At 40.7% G+C, this 22100-nt stretch overlaps 1 protein-coding gene across 4 annotated transcripts in view; it reads left to right on the forward strand.

Annotated features, from left to right (window-relative positions):
• Taf1 (TATA-box binding protein associated factor 1) overlaps positions 1 to 22100 on the forward strand; it is a 75252-nt gene that overhangs the window by 14705 nt on the left and 38447 nt on the right. For 3 of the 4 annotated variants that reach the window (XM_052733928.1, XM_052733900.1, XM_052733918.1), the window contains exons 10-25: positions 317 to 444; positions 538 to 645; positions 742 to 915; positions 1797 to 1970; positions 2441 to 2545; positions 8864 to 9064; positions 9197 to 9338; positions 9691 to 9821; positions 11529 to 11609; positions 13394 to 13543; positions 13705 to 13824; positions 14069 to 14244; positions 15669 to 15847; positions 17583 to 17796; positions 18317 to 18482; positions 19604 to 19815. In XM_052733928.1, coding sequence (XP_052589888.1) covers positions 317 to 444; positions 538 to 645; positions 742 to 915; positions 1797 to 1970; positions 2441 to 2545; positions 8864 to 9064; positions 9197 to 9338; positions 9691 to 9821; positions 11529 to 11609; positions 13394 to 13543; positions 13705 to 13824; positions 14069 to 14244; positions 15669 to 15847; positions 17583 to 17796; positions 18317 to 18482; positions 19604 to 19815 — 2461 coding nt within the window. The remainder of the gene's footprint in view (positions 1 to 316; positions 445 to 537; positions 646 to 741; positions 916 to 1796; positions 1971 to 2440; positions 2546 to 8863; positions 9065 to 9196; positions 9339 to 9690; positions 9822 to 11528; positions 11610 to 13393; positions 13544 to 13704; positions 13825 to 14068; positions 14245 to 15668; positions 15848 to 17582; positions 17797 to 18316; positions 18483 to 19603; positions 19816 to 22100) is intronic. The other variant, XM_052733908.1, reaches the window with a different exon arrangement.

Here is a 22100-nt window from a genome sequence, read left to right on the forward strand (position 1 = left end):
AAGGCAGGAAAACTGTAAGTTCAAGGATTGTCTAGGCAACAGAGTATGTTCCAGGGCAGCTTTGTCCACTTATTGAGATTCTATCTAAAAATAATGCAAAAGGAGGTCAAAAGGACTGGAGATGTCGCTCAGTGGTAGAGTCCTTGCCTAGCTTGTGTAAGACCTTAGTTTTAGTCCTTAGTACTGCATAGAGGGGTGTGTGGGAAAGGGTGGGAGAGAGGTGAAAAGGAAAGAGGAAGGGAAGAAGAGGAGGAGGAAAGAAAGAAAATGAGCATTTAGGGATAGCAATTTGGAAGTTTTCTGGTTCCATCCTCAGAGATCCCCGATGAGAAGGAAGAAGCTACTTCTAATTCTCCTTCCAAGGAGAATAAGAAAGAATCATCTCTGAAGAAGAGTCGAATTCTCTTAGGAAAAACAGGAGTCATCAAGGAAGAACCACAGCAGGTTTGTGAAAAGAAAAGAACTTGGTATTTAGAAGAACAAAGAAAGGTATTAGGAAAGGGTTGTCTGACCAAGGCTTATTTGATCTATCATTAGAACATGTCTCAGCCAGAAGTGAAAGATCCATGGAATCTCTCCAATGATGAGTATTACTATCCCAAGCAACAGGGTCTTCGTGGTACTTTCGGAGGGAATATTATCCAGGTACAAATAGCTCCTTTGTTTTGATGGAGGATATGGGTAAATCTTGCCTAGGAAGGAGTTAGTGTTTACTTAATAACTCTTCTGTTTTCTGTTTAGCATTCAATTCCAGCAGTAGAATTACGGCAACCCTTCTTTCCTACCCACATGGGACCCATCAAACTCCGGCAGTTCCATCGACCACCTCTAAAAAAGTACTCCTTTGGGACACTATCTCAGCCAGGTCCACACTCAGTCCAGCCTTTGCTGAAGCACATCAAAAAGAAGGCAAAGGTATAATTGCATCCTCGTTAGAAAAAATGTTTTGTAAGATAATTGGGGTACAAATTGGGATACTGTACTGGTTATTAGGTTATATTAGAGAATTGTTTATTTTCTCAGCTGTGATACAATTTTATTTTGGTTATCTAGAAAGATATCCTTATTCTTAGAAGATATATATGAATATAATTAAGGCTAAAATATTGCAGCTTTCAAAACTGGTTTACTAAAATCTGTAGAAAATTTACAGATAAATAGTGAAAATGTTTAAGGAGTGAAATAAAGGATGTTCTTCCAATTTTAGTGGTATGTTTGAAAGTTTTCACAATGAAATGAAAAAAGAATAACATTGTTGTTCGAATCTTAGATGGTCTTTTAATAAAAAAAAACCCAGAGTGAAAAATCAGAGAAGCAGAACAGCCAGCCACTAGTTCTTACCTCTACGAAATCCTCAGCCTAAAGAGAGTGAGTTCCTATTTCCTCACGCCTTCTATACCTTTCTCTGCCCTGCCATATTACTTCCTGGGATTAAAGGCATGTGTGCTTCCCAAGCAGAGGCATGAGATCTCAAGTGCTGGGATTACAGGTGTGTGCCACCACTGCCTGACCTGTATGTCTAATCTAATGGCTGGCTCTGTCCTGATCCTCAGGCAAGTTTATTAGGGTACACAATATATCACCACATTTAAGAACTAGTGGCTGACTGTTCTACTTCTCTGATCTTTCAGCTTTCACCTTGATATGTGGCTCTGGTTTTTTTTTATTAAAAGACAACTAAGATTCAAACAACATCACATGGTAAAGACATTGGTATTCTCTTAAATTGGATGATGTCAATGTGTGTAGTTTATCTTCCTGTTGGAAATAGGCTGTATTGTCTTTATTCTGGACAGATGAGAGAACAGGAGAGGCAAGCCTCAGGTGGTGGAGAGATGTTTTTTATGCGCACGCCTCAGGACCTTACAGGCAAAGATGGAGACCTTATTCTTGCAGAATACAGTGAGGAAAATGGACCATTAATGATGCAAGTTGGCATGGCAACCAAAATAAAAAACTACTATAAACGGGTGAGTCTGTGCTATGCTGTGCTGTGTGTGTGAGTGTGTTTAAAAAATTACTCATTTACATTTATTTTATGTGTATGAGTGTTTTGCTGCATGTATGTATGTATGTGTACTACATGTATGTCGGGTGCCTGAGGGGGCCAGAAAAGTGTGTCGGATCCTCTGGAACTGGAAGTTTGGATGGTTGTAATCCACCATACGAGTGCTGAGAACCAATCCTGGGTCCTCTGTAAGAGCAACAAGTGCTCTTAACCATGAAGCCATCTCTCCAGTCCCTGAAATGTTTGTTATCAATATAACTGTAATTAGGTATGTAGTGATAATCTGTGAACATGTATTTTTGTCATATACATTTCTTGGGAGAAAGGAGTGGTGTCTCTTGTTAATAGCAAATGCTATGCTTATGTAAGATTACATGTGTGTTTATTGGTTTTATTCTGTGAGTCTAACTGAGTTTACTATGTTTTTCTTAGAAACCTGGAAAAGATCCTGGAGCCCCAGATTGCAAATACGGAGAAACTGTTTATTGCCATACATCTCCTTTCCTGGGCTCTCTCCATCCTGGCCAGTTACTGCAGGTGAAGAATTCTTTCCTGTCTTTATTCTCTCCTAAGGAAATTGACAGATAAGGAGCAAGTTTGCCCAGAAAGAAACAATTCTGATTGGTTGAGGTACTGTTCATGTATAGGTATAATGTAGTATAAGTGATGGTGGGTGTGGTGGTGCACACCATTAATCTCAGCACTTGGGAGGCAGAATTTGAGACCAGCTTGGTCTACATACTGAGTTCTAGGTCAGCCAGGGCTATGTAGTAAGACCCTATCTCAAAAAAGGAGGGGTCTGGAGAGATGGCTCAGCATCTAAGAACACTGGCTACTCTTCCAGAGGACTGAGTTTGATTCCCCAGCACCTAGATGGCAGCTCAGAAATATCTGTAGCTCTACTTCCAGGGGATCTGAACCCTCTTCTAGTTTCCTTGGTCACTTCATCTGTGTGGTACAGAGACATAGATGAAGGCAAAACACTCATACACATTTTTAAGAAATAAAAATTAAAGAATTAAAAGTGAAAAATTAGTATAATCTACTGGACATGGAGGGCAGGAGGATCAGGAGTTCAAGGTTATCCTTGGCTATGTTGCAAGTTTGAGGCCAGTCTGGTAAACCAGCAAAAGATCAGTATAATTTAAAATTTAAGATAAACTTTTTTTCTTTTTCTTTTTTTTTTTTTTTGGTTTTTCAAGACAGAGTTTCTCTGTGTAGCTTTCCTGGAACTCACTCTGTAGCCCAGGCTGGCCTTGAACTCACAGAGGTCCACCTGCCTCTGCCTCCTGGGTGCTGGGATTAAAGGCATGTGCCACCACTGCCAGGCGTCAAACTTTTTTTTCTTAAAAATAATTCTCAGTTATTTTTCAGATTTTTTTCTTTACGCTAAATATAGAATAGTGGGGTATTTTTTTATTGTTTGATTTGTGGGGTTTTTTTTTTTTGTGTGTGTGTGTGTGTGTGTGTGTGTATGTGTGTGTGTGTGTGTATTTTTTGAGCTAGGATCTTACTCTATAGCACAGACTGACCTGAAACTTACTATGTAGCCTAGATTGGCCTCAAACTTTGGGTCAGTCCTTAGCCTTATGAGTACTGGGATTGCAAATAAAAAATAAAACAGCTTTTTGAAAATATACACTGGCTGCTGGTGGTGGTGATGCACACATTAATCCCAACACTAGGGAGGCAAAGGCAGGTGGATCTCTATGAGTTTGTGGCCAGCCTGGTCTACATAGTGAGTTCCAGGACAGCCAGAGCTACATAGTGATACCCGGTTTCAAAAAAAAAAAAAAAGGGAAAGAAGGAAAAAAATATATAAAAATACACTCCGGTAGCTCGGTATGGGTGGTGCCTGCTTGCAGTCCCAGTACTAGAAGGCGCAAATTTGAGGCTAGCCTGGACTGTCGAGTGAGACCTTGTCTCCAAAATAAAAAAGCAAAAACAAAACACTGGGAAGTCTACGTAGAATTAATGTAGGTTATGAGTGTTTTCAATTTTTTGTGTGAAATTAGTATGTTTGAGGAACTAGAAATGTCAGCTCAGTGGTAGAATGCTTACCTAGCATGTTGAAGACTCTGGCTTTGTGTCTAGCACTGCAAAAAAAAGTGGTACATTTTGATGGTAATTAGTTGTGGCCATTGTGAATACCGAATCATACTTGAATCATATATCGTCTCGCCAGAGTGAAGTGCTGCTCTTTGTGCTTTCTTCTGAAGGTTATAGTGAGGTCCTCTGGCAGTAGCTTTTAAAAAGTACTATGGAGGTCCACAAATGATACGGAACAATCTCCAGAACTGCCTACCTCCTTTTTTCTCCCATTTCATTTCTCAAGCTAATCTTTTCCTTTTTTTCTCTTTCTTTTTTAGACAGGAACTTACTCTGTAGTCTAGAAATGGCCTGGAACTTGGTATATAGACAAGTTTGGCCTTGAACTTGTAGCAACCCTCCTGGCTCTGCCTCCCAAGTACTAGGATTCCAGGTGTGTGACACAGTGTCCATAGCAATCTTAAACATTCCTTTATTCTTGTATCTTATTTATTTATTCCACTGTCACTATTGCTCGCTTTTCTGCACCTGCAAGTTCTTTAATCATTCCTTCTAGGTTTGTCAGGGCAGGTAGTACTGGAGAATTAAACCTGGGGCCTTGTGTATGCAAGTCTGAGATTAGTCTGGTAAACTGAGTTTAACCCTAACCCTAACCCTTAGCCCCTCTCACCGGATTCTGATTATTGTTTGCTTTCCTGTTCTTTGAGGTTTCTTGTTGGTGGTTTTTAAATAATCCATCTTACTCTCTTGTGACTACTTTTATAGTTTTTTTTAACACTGTGTGTGTGTGTGTGTGTGTGTGTGTGTGTGTGTGTGTGTGTGTGTGTGTGTTAGGGAGGTTGAAGGACAATTGCAGGAGTCAATTCTTGCTCTACATGTGAGTCTTGGGGATTGAACTCAGGTTTAAGTTTGGTGGCTAACATTCTTACCTGCCAAGACATCTAGATGACTCTGGGTTTGTTTTTGTGTTTTTTTTTTTTCCTTCGAGATGGGAGTCTTAGGTAACACAAGCTTCCCAAGTGCTAGGATTATAGGTGTGTACCACCACCATGCCCAATTATTTGTAGGGCATGTTTGTGCGTGCATGCCATGTGTGTGTGATCACATGAGTGTGTGGGTACATGTACATGCAGAGGTCAGAGCAGGATATTTCACTTTTGTGGTTCTTCAAAATATCACTTGAATGGCCCTGATAGTCTTTGAGGGACTCTCAAACTTCTGTCTAAAACTTCATAAGCCATGTTTCCATCATCTGTACTGTTCTCAGCATTATCTTAGAAGTTTCCATAGAACAGATGATTAAACTCTGAACACTCAGTGGCTTTTCCAGCCCAACATTCCAAACTCCTTTAAAAATCCTCCCCGAAAAAAACACAGTCATGTGTGTCACAGCAATATCCATGATCCTGGTACCAATTTTTCTGTCTGAGGATTTCTATTGCTGTGATAAAGCACCATGACACACCAGGATTTACATGGGGGAAAGAAAGAATTGACTCATGCAAGTTGTCTTCTTGTCTTCTACATGTACTTCATGATACACATGTGCCCACATTTGTACACACACACACACACACAAAATAAATGAGAAATGTAACTAAAACTTAAAAGATTATTTACCATCTTCTGTAAGTCTATCTATAGTGAACATTAAGAATTTATTTTCTCAGCTGGGTTTTGGTGGCACACACCTTTAATCCCAGCACTCAGGAGGCAGAGGCAGGCGGATCTCTGAGTTCAAGACTAGCTTGGTCTACAGAGCGAGTTCTAGGACAGCCAGGTTCTAGGACCCTGTCTCTAATGCCCCCGCCCCCCGAAAAAAAGAATTTAATTTCTCCACCAGTATGATGAAAGTCTTCCTTTTTAATGCTCATTAGTAGGATTTTTTTTGTTTTTGTTTTTCAAGAGAGGGTTTCACTGCATAGCCCTGGCTAGCCTGGAACTCAGAGATCTGCCTGCCTTTGCCTCCTGAGTGCTGAGATTAAAAGCATGTGCCACTACTGCCTGGCATTATCAGGAATTTTAAAAAATGATTTATTTATTTTTATTTTTTCTATGCATTGTGTCTTTGTGAGGGTGTCAGATCCCCTGGAACTGGAGTTACAGACAGTTGTGAGCTACCATGTGGGTGCTGGGAATTGAATTCAGGTCCTCTGGAAGAGCAGCCAGTGCTCTTAACCACTAAGCCATCTCTCCAGCCCCCATTATTAGGACTTTTTTTTTGTCTTTTTTTTTTTCAGAGGACCGAACCCAGGGCCTTGCGCTCTACCACTGAGCTAAATCCCCAACCCCTATTAGGACTTTTAAACAATTATTTTTATTATTTGTTTGTGCACACATGTTGAGCCAGAAGAGGGTGTGTCTGATTACTTGTATCTAAAGTTTTAGGTATTTCTTAGCTGTCAGATGTGGATACTAAAATTAGAACTCCAGGCCTCATAGTCGAGTAGCAAGTGCCTTTAACTGCTTAGCCATCTCCCCAGCTCTCTTGGATTTTTTTGGTGTTGGGGGATACTTTTCTTTAGATTCAGAGTTTATAATAGTTGATCCCTATCTTGTTTGTACTTTTTTTAATTGCTTTTTTAAAAAAATTTATTTATATTTTATGTGCATTGGTGTTTTGCCTTCATGCATGTGTGAGGGTATCAGATCTCCTGGAATTGGAGGTACAGACAGTTGTGAGCTGCCATGTGGGTGCTGGGAACTGAACCCTCGTCCTCTGGGAGAGCAAGCCAATGCTCTTAACCTCTGAACATCTCTCCAGCCTCCCTGGCTTCTACTTCTATCTCCGATATTTTTGTCCAACTGCTCTTCTGCTTTTGTTCATTCTGTCCTCTTAGCAGACTTTCCTTCATTATTTTGTTTAATTTTTAATTTTTAATTAACTAATATATTCAAAACTGTTGTGAAGCCAGGCACAATGCCTGGGACCCTAGTACTCAACAGTCTAGTGATACAGGAGAACTGCCTTGTTTTTGAGACCTCCGTGGGCTTCTGTGAGACCCCATCCCTCTAAATTGTTTTTTTGTCTTCACCTCTTGTGTATGAGACTGGAGGGTAGGAGTATATTACTGGATTAATGTATAAAGCTCTTCATAGTAGTCCTGTGAAGTAGAGGTGTTTTAAGTATCCTTTATTTTGTAACTGAGGAAACTTAAGCTCAGAAACTTTGACTTGAGTGACTACTTCATACAGTGACTACCATAGGCTCTTTCTTCTGAATCTAAACTGTATACTTTCTTTTATTTTTTTTTGAGTCAAGTGTCTCTCATATAGCCTGTGTTGCCTTCAAACTTGCTATGTGGCCAAGGATGGCCTTGAACCCCTGATCCTCTTGCCTCTACTTTCCAAGTGCTGAGAGATTATAGGTATGGGTTATAACACCTTTTCTTCCAATAAATACTGTTATTTAATTTCTTTATTTGTGTGTATAGGTGGTGATTATATGCCTGTGTGGAACTCAGAGCCAGCGGTCAATATTGCTTGTCTTTCTCTGTTACTCACTACCTTATTGTTTTGAGATAGCATCTCTCAGATCCTGGAGGTTACAGTTTTGCCCGGACTGGTTGGCTAGTGGTTTTCTAGGATCTTGTCTTCACTGTTCCTCTCCCTGTCACCACTGGGATTATAGACAGATGCCTCTGTGTTCAGCTTTTTATGTGAGTGCCGGGGATCCAGACTCAGGTTCTCATGCTTATACAACAAGCACTTTACCTGCTGAACCATCTCCCAGCCTCATTCTATTCTTTTTTGAGGGATGGGGTCCTCATGCGGCCAGATTGGCCTCAAATTCACTATGTAGTCAAGGCTGACCTTTAATTCCTAATCTTCCTGCTTTCCTAACAAAGGCTGGGATTAAGGGAATGTGCCACTATGTCTTGCTCTGACTCATTTTTTTAAAGATAGATTTATTTATCTGTCTGTCTGTCTATCTATCTATCTATCTATCTATCTATCTATCTATCTATCTATCTATCTATCTATCTGTTATGTATAGTGTTCTGCCTACATGCATACTTGCAGGCCAGAAGAGGGCTCCAGATCTCATTACAGATGGTTGTGAGCCACCATGTGGTTGCTGGAAGAACAGCCAGTGCTCTTAACTGCTGAGCCATCTCTCCAGCCCCCCCCCCCACTCAGTTTTTTATTTGAGTGTCAATCTCATGCCATAGCTCAGGCTTTTGATCTTCCTGTTTCAGTCTCCTGAATGCTGAGATTATAAGCATTCTCTGCCATTCCTGGCTCTATTTTTAAAGTTTTTATTTCTTTTTGTCTGTTAAATTCTAAAAGATAATATTAGCCAGGCAGTGGTGGTACATGCCTTTAATCCCAGCACTCAGGCGTAAATGGCAGGCAGATTTTTTTAGTTGGAGGCCAGCCTCGTCTACAGAGCGAGTTCTAGGACAGCTAAGGCTACAAAGAGAAACCCTGTCTCAAAAAACCAAAATAATAATAATAATCTTGTTAAATTAAAAATAAATAATCTAGCCGGGCAGTGGTGGCACACGCCTTTAATCCCAGCACTCGGGAGGCAGAGGCAGGCGGATCTTTGTGAGTTCGAGGCCAGCCTGGTCTAGAGAGCGAGATCCAGGAAAGGCGCAAAGCTACACAGAGAAACCCTGTCTCGAAAAACCAAAAAAAAAAAAAAAATCTTGTTAAATAAATCCATATCATTTGCTTATTTTATTGTATAGATTTTAGATCTAATGAATATAGATAGTGGTAAGTTTTATTTTCCTATTTCAGTTGTTGGCTAAATTTTCTAGGGTTTCTTTGTAAATAACTTTCGTGGTTTACTTTCATTAGGCATTTGAGAACAATCTTTTTCGTGCTCCAATTTATCTTCATAAGATGCCAGAGACTGACTTCTTGATGATTCGAACAAGGCAGGGTTACTATATTCGAGAATTAGTGGACATTTTTGTGGTGGGCCAGCAGTGTCCCTTGTTTGAAGTTCCTGGTCCTAACTCCAAAAGGGCCAATACACACATCCGAGACTTTCTGCAGGTAAGATGGGAGTTGGGCTAAGATGCACATGCTAATCAAAAGATGAAAACAAAACTGAGCTTAGTTGGGGAAGGGACCCTGGTGAGGACTTTTATCCTTTATCTAATAAAGTGTATTTGACGTACTGGACAGGTTTTTATTTACCGCCTCTTTTGGAAGAGTAAAGATAGGCCACGGCGGATCCGGATGGAAGATATAAAGAAAGCCTTTCCTTCACATTCAGAAAGCAGCATCCGGAAGAGGCTAAAGCTCTGTGCTGACTTCAAACGTACAGGTCATCAGTGTGACTACTTGTCTTTTCTGTGATACTCTCATAATCCCAAACAATTATGACTTTCAGTTAAAAGAAATCATAGCTAATAGAATAGAAATTGATGTCTGTCAAAAGGAGAAGGTACCAAATCTTGTAACTAGAGGCTTTGATTGCTTTTTTGATAATTTGATGATAATTGGTTACTAGGAGAGTCCATGTGAGTATTTGCATGTCTTACTTAAGATGTAGGAAGCCTGGCAGTGAGGTTTTGTTGACTAGTCCTATCTAGACATTACTTGGTTCAATGTCAGTTTGCTATACTATTATTTTGGGGTCTTTAGAAGTCAGAGCAGTTTCTCTGTATCTTTTCCAGGGATGGATTCAAACTGGTGGGTGCTGAAGTCTGATTTTCGATTACCAACTGAAGAGGAGATCCGAGCTATGGTATCGCCAGAACAGTGCTGTGCTTATTATAGCATGATAGCTGCAGAGCAGAGACTAAAGGTGAGCGAGCCTCTTCTTGTTAAGCACTGCTTATGTCTATTTTTCTTTTCAGAGACATAGAAGAGAATACTCGGGAGATGATAGTTACTAGATTATTACCAGTTATTCAACAATTTAAACTGCGTGAGGTACTTTCTGTGTATATGGATTCTAGGGGAAGTTACAGTGTAGCTAAATGTCAATGTGAGGCTCTGTGAGGGACTTAAGTCCTATTGCCTTGCTTTAAAAACGATAGATCATTCATTTGGGTGGTGACTCTTTTGTAAAACAAGCAGGAAAAGGACTTTTCAGATTCCCGGGTAGGCAAAGATGATAGCTGGAATGGGATGCAGGTAAAGCCGTGGAACACATGGTGATACATAGATTAATAGTTATGAGTTGAGTTAAACTATAAGAGCTAGCTAGCAAGAGGCCTGCCATAGGCCATACAGTTTGTAAGTAATAGTAAGCCTCTGAATGATTATTTTATAAGCAGCTGCAGGACCGCCAGCCAAGTGGAACCAGGTGGAACCGGGCAGGGCTGGAGAAACCTTCTAGCTACACTTTACCATTGAGCCATCTCTCCAGCCCCATTAGTTAGGGTTTCTATTGCTCTGAAGAGACACCATGACAGTAGCTACTCTTACAAAGGAAAACATTTCAAATTGGGGCTGGCTTACAGTTCAGAGGTTTAGTCCATTATCATCATGGCAGAAAGCATGGCAGCATGCAGGCAGACATGGTGCTGGAGAGGTAGCCAGAAGTTCTATGTATAGGCTGCAGGAAGAGAGAGTGACACTGGGCCTGGCTTGAGCATTTGAAACCTCAAAGCCCACCTCCAGTGACACACTTCCTCCAACAAGGCCACACCTCGCAATAGTGCACTCCCTGTGAGCCTTTATGGCCCATTTTCATTCAAAACACTACAAAGGCTAGAACAGAAAAAGTCCAACTGAGAAATTCTGTAGTTAGAATCTCTCTTTAGTTTAGTTTGCCTTTTATTTTTTTTAAATTTTTTTTAAAGATTTATTTATTTTATTATGTATACAGTGTTCTGTGTGTATGAACACCCGCAGACCAGAAGAGGGCACCAGATCTCATTACAGATGGTTGTGAGCCACCATGTGGTTGCTGGGAATTGAACTCAGGACCTCTGGAAGAACAAGCAGTGCTCTTAACCTCTGAGCCATCTCTCCAGTCCCTAGTTTGCCTTTTAAATGGGCCCTAGCTATTCACACGTGCACATACATTCCTTGAAAAGTTTTTGTGTGGAAGCTAGAGAAATGGCTGAACAATTATGAGCACTTCCAGAGGACCTGGGTTCGATCCCCAGCACCCACATGGCAGCTCACAACTGTTTGTAACTCCAGTTCCAGGAGATCTGACACTCTCACACAGATATACATGCAGGCAAAATACCAATTCACATAAAATAAAATCAATTATTTTAAAAATGATTCTAGAAAAAAAACTTTTTATGTGAACACAGGACCTTTGCACATGCTAGGCAAGCATTCTGCCACTGAACTACATCCCTAGAGCAGATTGGAGTTTGTCATATCTTCTAGTAGCTCAAGAATGCACAATAGTAATACATACATTGAAAACTACAGAATTCATTTTCTATGCTGATACGATTGGTATTTTGGTATTCAGTAAAACTGTTTTCAGGAAAAAGAAACCTTTTTTCCATTGACATTATTTATACATAGTGTTGTCCTCTTTCAGGATGCTGGCTATGGAGAGAAGTCCTTTTTTGCCCCTGAGGAAGAAAATGAAGAAGATTTCCAGATGAAGATTGATGATGAAGTAAGGTTTTACAAACTATTTTTTTTGAGACAGAATCTTGCTCTGTAACCCAGTCTGGCCTGGAAACTTTAAATCTTCCTCCCTGTCTCCCAACTCTTGAGAGTACAGACACATACCAACATGTCCAGCAACATTTGTATATTTTTATCTTTAATTATGTGTATGTGTGTCTCTGTGTGGATATGTGCACATAAGTAAGTGAGTGGAGGTGCCTGGAGGACCAGAGACATTGGATCTCTCTGTAGGTGGAGTTACAGGTGTGTATTTATAAGTTACCTGACATGGCTGTTGGGAACTGAACCCAGCAAGCCCTTTCTTTCTTTCTTTCTTTCTTTCTTTCTTTCTTTCTTTCTTTCTTTCTTTCTTTCTTTCTTTCTTTCTCTTTCTTTCTCTCTTTCTCTCTCTCTCTCTCTTTCTTCCTTCCTTCCTTCCTTCCTTCCTTCCTTCCTTTCTTTCTTTCTTTCTTTTTTTTTTTGAGACAGGGTCTTTCTATGTTGTCCTGGCTGTCCTGGAACTCACTATGTAGACCAGGCTGAACTGCCTGCCTCTGCCTCCTGAGTGCTGAGATTAAAGGCATGTGCCACTCCACTGGGCTCTGTAGTTTTTCTTAATTTAAAGATTTATTTATTCATGTATGTGTGTGTGCCTGTGCACAGAGTCCAGAAGAGGGGATTATATCCCTCAGAGCTGAAGTTATAGGCATTTGTGGCTGGGGCTTGTTATCTGAGTGCTTGGATCCAAATTCCAGTCCCTAAGATTGTATAGCAATGCTTTTAATCACTGAGCCATTTTTCTGGCCCACAACACTCATTTTTTTTTAAATCAGTGCTTCTCATTATCTCTTTTAAAATTAATTTATTTTTGTTTTATATGCATTGGTGTTTTGCCATGGGTGTCGGGTCCCCTGAAACTGGAATTACGGACAGTTGTGAGCTGCCATGTGGGTGCCGGGAATTGAACCTGGGTCCTCTGGAAGAACAGTCAGTGCTCTCAACCACCAAGCCATCTCTCCAGCCCTTATCATCTCTTTTATCTATCTGTCTGTCTGTCTGTCTGTTTATTTATTGTTTTTCAAGGCAGGGTTTCTCTGTGTAGTTTATTTATTTATTTATTTATTTATTTATTTTTGGTTTTTTTTTTTCGAGACAAGGTTTCTCTGTGTAGCTTTGCGCCTTTCCTGGAACTCACTTGGTAGTCCAGGCTGGCCTCGAACTCACAGAGATCTGCCTGTCTCTGCCTCTCGAGTGCTGGGATTAAAGGCATGCGCCACCCACTGCCCTGCTCATTATCTCTTTTAAAAAGAAGGTTTTTGGCTGGTGAGATGGCACACATCTGTAATCCTATCACTTTGGAAGATCAGTTGTTCAAGATCATTATGCTCTAATACATAGAGAGTTCCAGACCAACCTAGACTAGAGACCCTACTATAAAAAAAATGAGAAGAAGAAAGCCACTTGAAACATTGGACAATAAAATGCAGTTGCCCTTCTATGATCGTCATGAATGTGGGAACAACACTACCTACTGAAATCCTAGGGATAGGGATGATGCACTGAAGAACACCATTGATGAACCTATTTTTACCCTGACTGCACTCTCTCTAAACACCGTGATGTAAGTCTCATAGAAGAGAGCTGAGCATTGGATAGCTACTCTATTTAACTTGATATTTAGATAATTTAAGAAACCGTGGAAACATTCAGAGTAATTATTCTACCCTTTTAGGTAGTGGTTAGACGTGGAACAATGTTTCCCACAACCCTGACTCCTTTTCTTTATCTTAGGTTCGTACTGCTCCTTGGAATACTACAAGAGCTTTCATTGCTGCCATGAAGGGCAAATGTCTCCTGGAGGTGACTGGAGTAGCAGATCCCACAGGCTGTGGTGAAGGATTCTCCTATGTGAAGATTCCAAACAAACCTACACAGCAGAAGGTGAGAGTCTTTAGATTTCTAGAAATGAAAAGAGGAAGGAATGAGGTTTGAGCAGTAGAAATAGAATAGAAGACCTGGAAATGGTGCATTTGCCAGAACGGCGTAGATGCTTACTGTTCGGAGTTCAGCTTCAGATTCTCACTTGGTTTTGTTTGAGATAGGATGATAAGGAGCCTCAGCCAGTGAAGAAGACAGTCACGGGAACAGATGCAGACCTTCGTCGCCTGTCTCTGAAAAATGCCAAACAACTTCTTCGTAAATTTGGTGTGCCTGAGGAAGAGGTAGGTGTAGAAGAGGAAAACTCTGAGTAAGAGGCTTTGAATCAGATGGAAAGGTAGGAAGGTATAAAGAACTATCTGGGTTTTTAATGTGATGTAGATCATAATAGGTCCTAAATACTTTACCCAAACTTTCTAAACTTCTTTTAGAAGTTTGTTTTCTTGTCTATATTTCTAATAATGGCCCTTGTTTGTCCTTTTACATCCCTAAATGAGGTATATATGTAGTTCTGTGTTTCTCTTATAGATTAAAAAGTTGTCCCGATGGGAAGTTATTGATGTGGTACGCACAATGTCAACAGAACAGGCTCGTTCTGGAGAGGGGCCCATGAGTAAATTTGCTCGTGGATCAAGGTTTTCTGTGGCTGAGCATCAAGAGCGTTACAAAGAGGAATGTCAGCGTATTTTTGACCTACAGAACAAGTATGTTAATTCAGTACTGTGGAAAGTTTAAGCTGGAAAGGGGAAGTGTCCTAGACATGTTTTGTTTTGAACTAATGGCCTTGTACATGCAAGACACGTACTTTATCAATAAACTGTGCCTTCAGCTCCTACATACTATTTTTCTATTTTGGGATGAGTTATTATATAACCCTGTTGATCTGGAACTTGCTATGTAGGATAGGCTGGCCTTGAACTTTTGATGATCCTCCTGTACCTGTCTCCTAAATTTTGGGCCACAGGTATCCTCCACCATGCTCTACCAGATATTGTTGTATAATGAAGAGGATGTCACCTGAAAAAAAATGTAACTAGGTGGTTGGGTATCTGAAATACCAGGCACCATCTGTAATAATACTGCCAGAGTACCTATTCCTGTTTTTAAAGACAAGATTTCACTATGTAACTCTGGCTGACCTGGAACTTACTATGGAGACCCAGTCGGCCCTGAACCCATCACCTACCTTTTTGCCTCCTGAGTGCTGGGATTAAAGGCATGTATCACCATGCACAACTTTTCTAAAGCTTTCTCTTTTTTTGAGACAGGGTCTTACCATGTAGCCCATAGTGGTTGCAAGCCTTTGGCAGTCCTCTAGCTTTTGCCTCCTGAGTACTGGAATTAGAAGCATGTGCCACCGTGCCTGCTGAACCTACTGTTTTCAAAGTAACCTAGCAAAAGCTTTGAATGTCATGAAATGCTAAGCTTGATCTCTTTTGCTTTGGTGACAGTTTGTGTGGCCTACTTTGCCTGGGTCTGGCACTTTTAAGTGGTTGTGTTTTTTTCCTCTAATGGCTTAATTATGAAAGAATAGTAGTTTGCTATTAAAAAGGATCTGTGAATCTAATTGTACTGGTGAGCTGAGCAGCATTTGGGAGGCTAAGGCAAGAAGGATAAGGAATTCAAGGCATACCTGAGGCGGGGGTGGGGTGGAGGGATGGCGGGGTGGAGAGAGGATTTGTGAGAATCTCTTTCAAGAAAATTTAAAAAAAAAACGGCCTGTGTGCTGCTTTCTTAGCTTTTTTTCCCCAGTGATTCTGAAAGAATTACTACAGATTTGTGAAATGTCTAGGAATATGTAGTTTTTCTGTTGGGGGTTTCATGACTGTGGATTCTGAGTATATCTTTTTAAGGTTGATTTCTCAATTTTCTTTTTTTTTTTTGGCGGGGGCAGGGGGGTGGGGTTGAGACAGAGTTTCTCTGTGTAGCTTTGCGCCTTTGCTGAGACTCACTCTGTAGCCCAGGCTGGCCTCAAACTCACAGAGATCCACCTGCCTCTGCCTCACAAGTGCTGGGATTAAAGGTGTGCGCCACCACTGCTCTGCGATTTCTCATTTTCTATTTCTCCAATCCTACTTCTTGCTACACTTGTATTTCCCCTGGTCTTTAACTTTTCCTCTCTTGCTAGGGTTTTGTCATCAACTGAAGTCTTATCAACTGACACAGACAGCAGCTCAGCCGAAGACAGTGACTTTGAAGAAATGGGAAAGAACATTGAGAACATGCTGCAGAACAAGAAAACGAGCTCTCAGCTATCTCGGGAACGGGAGGAGCAGGAGCGGAAGGAACTCCAGCGGATGCTACTGGGTGAGGGGGCTTCTCACACAAGCAAAGAAAGGGATCAGAAACGGAGCTTGGATAAGTGCAGACTGTAACTGAGTCCAAGCCAGAGACAAAATAAGGCATAAGTATAGAGAAACCTGTAGATGAGGGAGAGTTCTACAGACTGGACTCCAGCTGTGGGGAAAAAATTGAAGAGATGCTGCCAGCCTACTGCATCCTCTTTCTGTGTCAGGAACCCGGCCAAGCCAGGGCTACCAGTGGTGTGCTTAAAATCAAATCAGCTTTCTGGGAATTCATCCCCCAGAGAGACAGTTTTAAAAAGTACAAGAAGTGTCTGGCTAGATGTGGTGGCACATACCTGGAATCCCAGCACTTGGGAAGCTGAGGCAGGAGGCTCTTGATTTGAAGGCCTACCTGGGGTACCTAATGAGACCCTGTCTTCAAAAACATAAATAAAATAGAGAATCTCTAGATGAATTTGCCAGGTTGTCTTTGAATTTATATTTCAAATTTTATGCAGATAGGCAATTTTCTGAGAAGATTCATAGTTTTCAGAAGATTCTTAAAGGAAGCTTAGATCCAAAAAAGAGCTAAAACTCATCCAATAATTGCAGAAGCTAATGATGAGGATGATAGATAACAAGGTCCCCGTGATTCTTCTGATTATAATAGCTCTCAAGCAGGCAGTGAATGTAGATACTGAGAGGATGAAGTCTGAGGATGAAGATTAGAGTGAGCACTTTCATTCATACTGTCTTACCTTTGTTTGCCCATCTCTGTAAAGTTTGTATAAGTTTGTTTTTCTGGCTGCTTAGTAGATATATGGCTCTTACACCATGTGGTCCTCCAGTTCTTTACTAATGTAGTTCTGGACCACAGTATCTACATTGATGGAAATTTGTTAGAAAGGTAGGATCACCTTGAATCGTCTCTCCGTACTTACTGAGTTTAGTCTACATTTTTACAAGATCCCCAGGTGTTTTCTTTTCTTTTTTTTTTTTTTAAAGATTTATTTATTTATTATGTATACAGTATTCTGCCTGCATGTGTCCCTGCAGGCCAGAAGAGGGCGCCAGATCTTATTACAAGTGGTTGTGAGCCACCATGTGGATGCTGGGAAATGAACTCAGGACCTCTGGAAGAGTAGTCGGTGCTCTTAACCACTGAGCCATCTCTCCAGCCCCTCCCCAGGTGTTTTCTATTCATATTAAAGTTTGAGAAGCATGCACTAGGTCTTTTCTTTTTTTCTTTTCTTTTTTTATGGTTTTTTGAGACAGGGTTTCTCTGTGTAGCTTTGCGCCTTTCCTGGAACTCGCTTTGGAGACCAGGCTGGCCTCGAACTCACAGAGATCCGCCTGGCTCTGCCTCCCGAGTGCTCCGCCCGGCATGCTAGATCTTAAGACTGGGCTTATTTCTTCCTCCTGAGTCCTTGCTTGGATGTTTTCAACTATTTGCTGCTAAGAGTTTTTTGTCACTCTGCTATTCAGAGGAATAACAGTATAATTACTGCTTTTCTGTCTCCAGTAGCAAACAATACTTTGAGGTATTTCTAGAATGTTTATATTTATAAAAATGGAAATTGGCAATGGTTAAAAAGAAGTCAGGAAAGGGCAAACCAGGGTGTTCTTGTGGCTAGTAACAACTCTGTTTTTAGTAGAACTAGGGTTTTGTGGTATGATGAATGTCTCCGTTCAACCCCAAGAGAGTGGCCATTTGGGTTTTAGGAGGGAATGTTTGAAAATTGTTTTCTATCTTGCAGCAGCAGGCTCAGCAGCAGCAGGAAATAATCACAGAGATGATGACACAGCTTCGGTGACTAGCCTTAACTCTTCTGCCACTGGCCGCTGTCTCAAAATTTACCGAACATTTCGAGATGAAGAGGGGAAGGAGTATGTTCGTTGTGAGACAGTCCGAAAACCAGCTGTTATTGACGCTTATGTGCGCATACGTACCACGAAAGATGAGGAATTCATGTGAGTTTGATGTGCTACTCTTGAGTGTGGCGGGGGAAATGATGATGGAGACAAAGTATATGCATGAGTTGTAGTGATTAGAATATATATTGTTATCCCTGGAAATCTGCTATCATTTAGAATTGTCTTGCCTTTAGAGCTTTGGATTTGAACAGAGCCAAATCACTGGGAAAATAACTGTTTGCTATGTTTAGATTATGGTGGTTTGGCTTTGCAAAAATCACTGCTGTAATACCAGCACTTGGGAGGATTCAGCAGGAGGAACATAGGTCTAGACCAGTCTGGGCTGTAAAACATTGTCTCAAAAATCAAAAGCAAAATCTTAGATTATTCAGGACTTGGATTGAGAGATGTTTCTCTGCATGTGGAAGACTGACTGTCAAGGAAGGGGGAGGTGGCAGGCAGTTTTTTCACTTCAGCCTGGATGAATTACTTACGTTCTGAGATGGTAGCTTTCCGGGTAGTCATCTTGATTTAGGTTGCTTATGATCCTGTCATATTTTTTTCTCCTGTTCTTCAGTCGAAAATTTGCCCTTTTTGATGAGCAGCATCGAGAAGAGATGCGAAAAGAACGGCGGAGGATTCAAGAGCAATTGAGAAGACTTAAACGAAACCAGGAAAAAGAGAAGCTGAAGGGTCCTCCTGAGAAAAAGCCCAAAAAAATGAAGGAACGCCCTGACCTAAAAGTAAGTCTAGAACAGTAGGCAGGTGTTGGGGGACACAGTGCAGTCCTAGCACTTGATGGGCTAAGACAGGATTGTGAGCTTGAAACACAGAGAGACCCTGTCTTGGAAAGAAAAAGAAAAAAAATTGTTTAATGATGTTATCACTGCTAACAAAGCAAAGGAAGATAGCATGCCTTTTCCCTCAGCTTTTGTCTTCTTTGGTTACTGGAAATGAAAGCAATATCATGGAACGCTGGGTTATATTATTTATATTATACCTGTAACAACACCTGCAGTCCCCGTACTAGGGAAGCTGAAACAGGAGGACCAGGAACAAATCTACATAGTGAATTCAGGCTCCCCTGGGCTACATGAGGCCCTCAGAAAGAACACACACACACACACACACACACACACACACACACACACACACACACACACACACATACATTTTTCTCTAGGAATTGAGTAGGTTTGGTACATTTATTTATATTTGTATACCTTTGTTACTGAGCATCAGATCCAGGACCTGATATGTATTAGGCAAGCACTCCACTGATGGAGCTACTTCCCTAACCTCATAATCCTTTTTAAAAATGGTAACTTATTAAAAGAAGGGGCTAGAGAGATCGCTCAGTAGTAAGAGTGCTTACTGTATCAAAGGACTGGGGTTTAGATCTTAGCACTTATATTGGATGGTTCAAAAATACCTGTAACTCCAGCTTCAAGGGATCTAACATCTCCCTTCTGGCCTCAGTAGGTACCTGTGCATGCACACACTTGCACAAATACCTATACACACCAATACAGATACACAAAAAAGTCTTAAGAAATCAGAAAAAGACAAGAATACATAGCATCCAGGTTGTTTTGCTTCACTTAGGTTAAAGACTGCATGTACAACATAAGATAAGGTAACTGCTTCAGTGGAAAGAATTGTGAACTTGGATACAGCATATCTGGTTCTGGTTTTTGCCACTTAGCTCTGTGACCTTAACCTTTCCAAACCAGTTTTCTATGTAATGGTGTCTGTCTTTGTTTCTCCCCTGCTCCATATTCATTTCTATTTTTGACATGCTGTTCAGCCTGTTTACCTCTAACATGTTGTGGGGTTTTTTGTTTTGTTTTGTTTTCTGTTTCAGCTGAAATGTGGAGCCTGTGGTGCCATCGGGCACATGAGGACAAACAAATTCTGTCCCCTTTATTATCAAACAAACGCTCCACCTTCTAATCCTGTTGCCATGACAGAGGAACAGGAGGAGGAGCTGGAAAAGACAGTCATTCATAATGATAATGAAGAACTTATCAAGGTTGAAGGGACCAAGATCGTTTTGGGAAAACAGCTAATTGAGAGGTAAGGGAGAGCAGGCAGAGAGTGCTATAGCAGAGAGCTAGTGAAGGTTTATTATGATGGTTGGCAGGGGTAAATGTGATGTGATTGTTCTCTGAAGTGGAACTAGGGTTACAGGAACTTTGGATTATAATTAGTTATATTTGCCAGTACTCCTTGCTTTTGTACATGCTATTGATGATCATTGCCAAGTTATTTTATTGGCACTTGTAAAGTGGTGATTTTTTTTCTAATTCTAGAATTCCTCTATTCTAGCTGGTATTTTTTTTGGTAAGGAAAACTTCATCCTTTCCATTTTAATATATTACTGTGGATTCCAAAATTCTTCCTTTATAAATTTAATGCATTATATCCCAATTTGACTCGTTTAAGCCAGATCCTGTGGTGATTTTAAATATTTATTTTCATTTCATGAATATTTTGCCTGCATGTATGTATGTGCACCACACAAATGCCTGATGTCCACGGAGACCAGAAGAGAGAGTTGGATCCCCTGTAATTAGAATTATAGTGTTATGAGAGCTGCCATATAGGTGCTAGGAACTAAACTCAGGTTCTTTCAAAGCTGTTAAGGTTGAAACAGGATATCCATCTTCATGTTAATTGAAAAAGAAAACTATATCTTTCCTACCATATCTGGGTATTGCTACTTTAAGAAAATGATCCAAGAGTTCTGGAGACACGGGTCAATGGTAGAGTACTTGCCTAGCAACCTCAAGGACCTAGGTTCAATCCTCAGTCCTAGAAAGAAAGATGATCAAAATAGTGGGAAAAACTGACACTGTATGCTTGATAATGTGGTGATAAATAATATCAACTAGGTAGTCTATTAAATGTCTAGCCAAAAATATTTAATATGAGTTCAATCAGTAGAAAACAAAGCAGGTATTTCTCCATTGGAGTCTCTCATACTCTTGAGCATTTTCATTTTTAAAATAAATCTCTGTTCTTCTCAAAACAAAATCCAGAAAGTGGGGTATTTTGTGAGACAATTGATTTGTATGCTGCAAAAAAAATCAATGTCATAAAAAGTACAAAAATAGGCCAGGTGGTAGTAGAGCACGCCTTTAATCTCAGTATTTGGGAGGCAGAGGCAGGTGGATCTCCGTGAGTTTGACGACAGCCTGGTCTACAAAGCGAGTTCCAGGACAGCTAGGACTGTTACACAGAGAAATCCTGTCTTGAAAAATCACTCCATTTCTTTTTGTATTCAATTTACATTCTTCTATCCTTATTGATTTATCAACATATGTAAGTCATCTTTTTTGTTTTTTTTTTAAAGGTTTATTTATTATGTATACAGTATTCTGCTTGCATGTGTCCCTACAGGCCAGAAGAGGGCACTAGATCTCATTACAAGTGGTTTGTGAGCCACCATGTGGTTGCTGGGAATTGAACTCAGGACCTCAGGTAGAGGAGTCAGTGCTCTTAACCACTGAGCCATCTCTCCAGCCCTGTTTTGGTGTTTTTGTTTTGTTTTGTTTTGTTTTGTTTTGTTTTGTTTTGTTTTGTTTTGTTTTGTTTTGAGACAGAGTTTCTCTGTGTAGCTCTGGCTGTCCTGGAACTCACTCTGTAGACCAGGCTGGCCTTGAACTCACAGAAATCTCCCTGCCTCTGCCTCTGCCTCCTGGGTGCTGGGATTAAAAGCATGCGCTACCACGCCCAGCATCATATCTTAAAAGTACCTTAGAAAGGGAAAATGTGACATCTTGAGCCCTTACAGTGGAGGGGAGAAGGTAGACTAGTTTTAAAAATTGCAGGAACCCTTCCCCTTTTCCCCTGTACTGGTTTTTAAATTTTTTTTTGTTTTTAGTCTTTCTGTTTCCTTCTTTGCCTCCCTTTCTCCTCCTCTCCCTTTCTTTCATTCCTTTTTTTTTTCCTTCCTTGGATTACAGGCATGTGTAATCACACCTGCTGCTTCATTTATATTTTGTTTTTGTTGATGTTGTTTTGTTTTGAACAAGATCTCACTGTGTAGTCCTGACTGGCCTGGAGCTTCTTTGTAGATCAGGCTGGCCTCGAACTCATAGGGATCTCCCTACCTCTGCTTCCCCGGTGTGCTGTCATGTCCAGACTCATTTATATTCTGAATGAGTCAAGTGTTCTACCTTTTGAACCCCAGGATAGAATGTTAGAACTGGGAGGAGTCTTAAAATGCCTTTAGCCAGTCCCCTCACTTTCTAAATAGGAACTGAGAAAAAATTTGATTTGCTTAGTTCTTTACTAATTTGGAGGTCCTCAGGTTAGAAGATGACTGAGGCTTAGAAGATGACTGTTTGACCTTTGGC

Source organism: Peromyscus californicus, unplaced genomic scaffold (genome assembly GCF_007827085.1).
Source record: "Peromyscus californicus insignis strain IS unplaced genomic scaffold, ASM782708v3 Scaffold_10__1_contigs__length_136768540, whole genome shotgun sequence".
In the NCBI taxonomy this organism is placed as follows: Eukaryota; Metazoa; Chordata; class Mammalia; order Rodentia; family Cricetidae; genus Peromyscus; species Peromyscus californicus.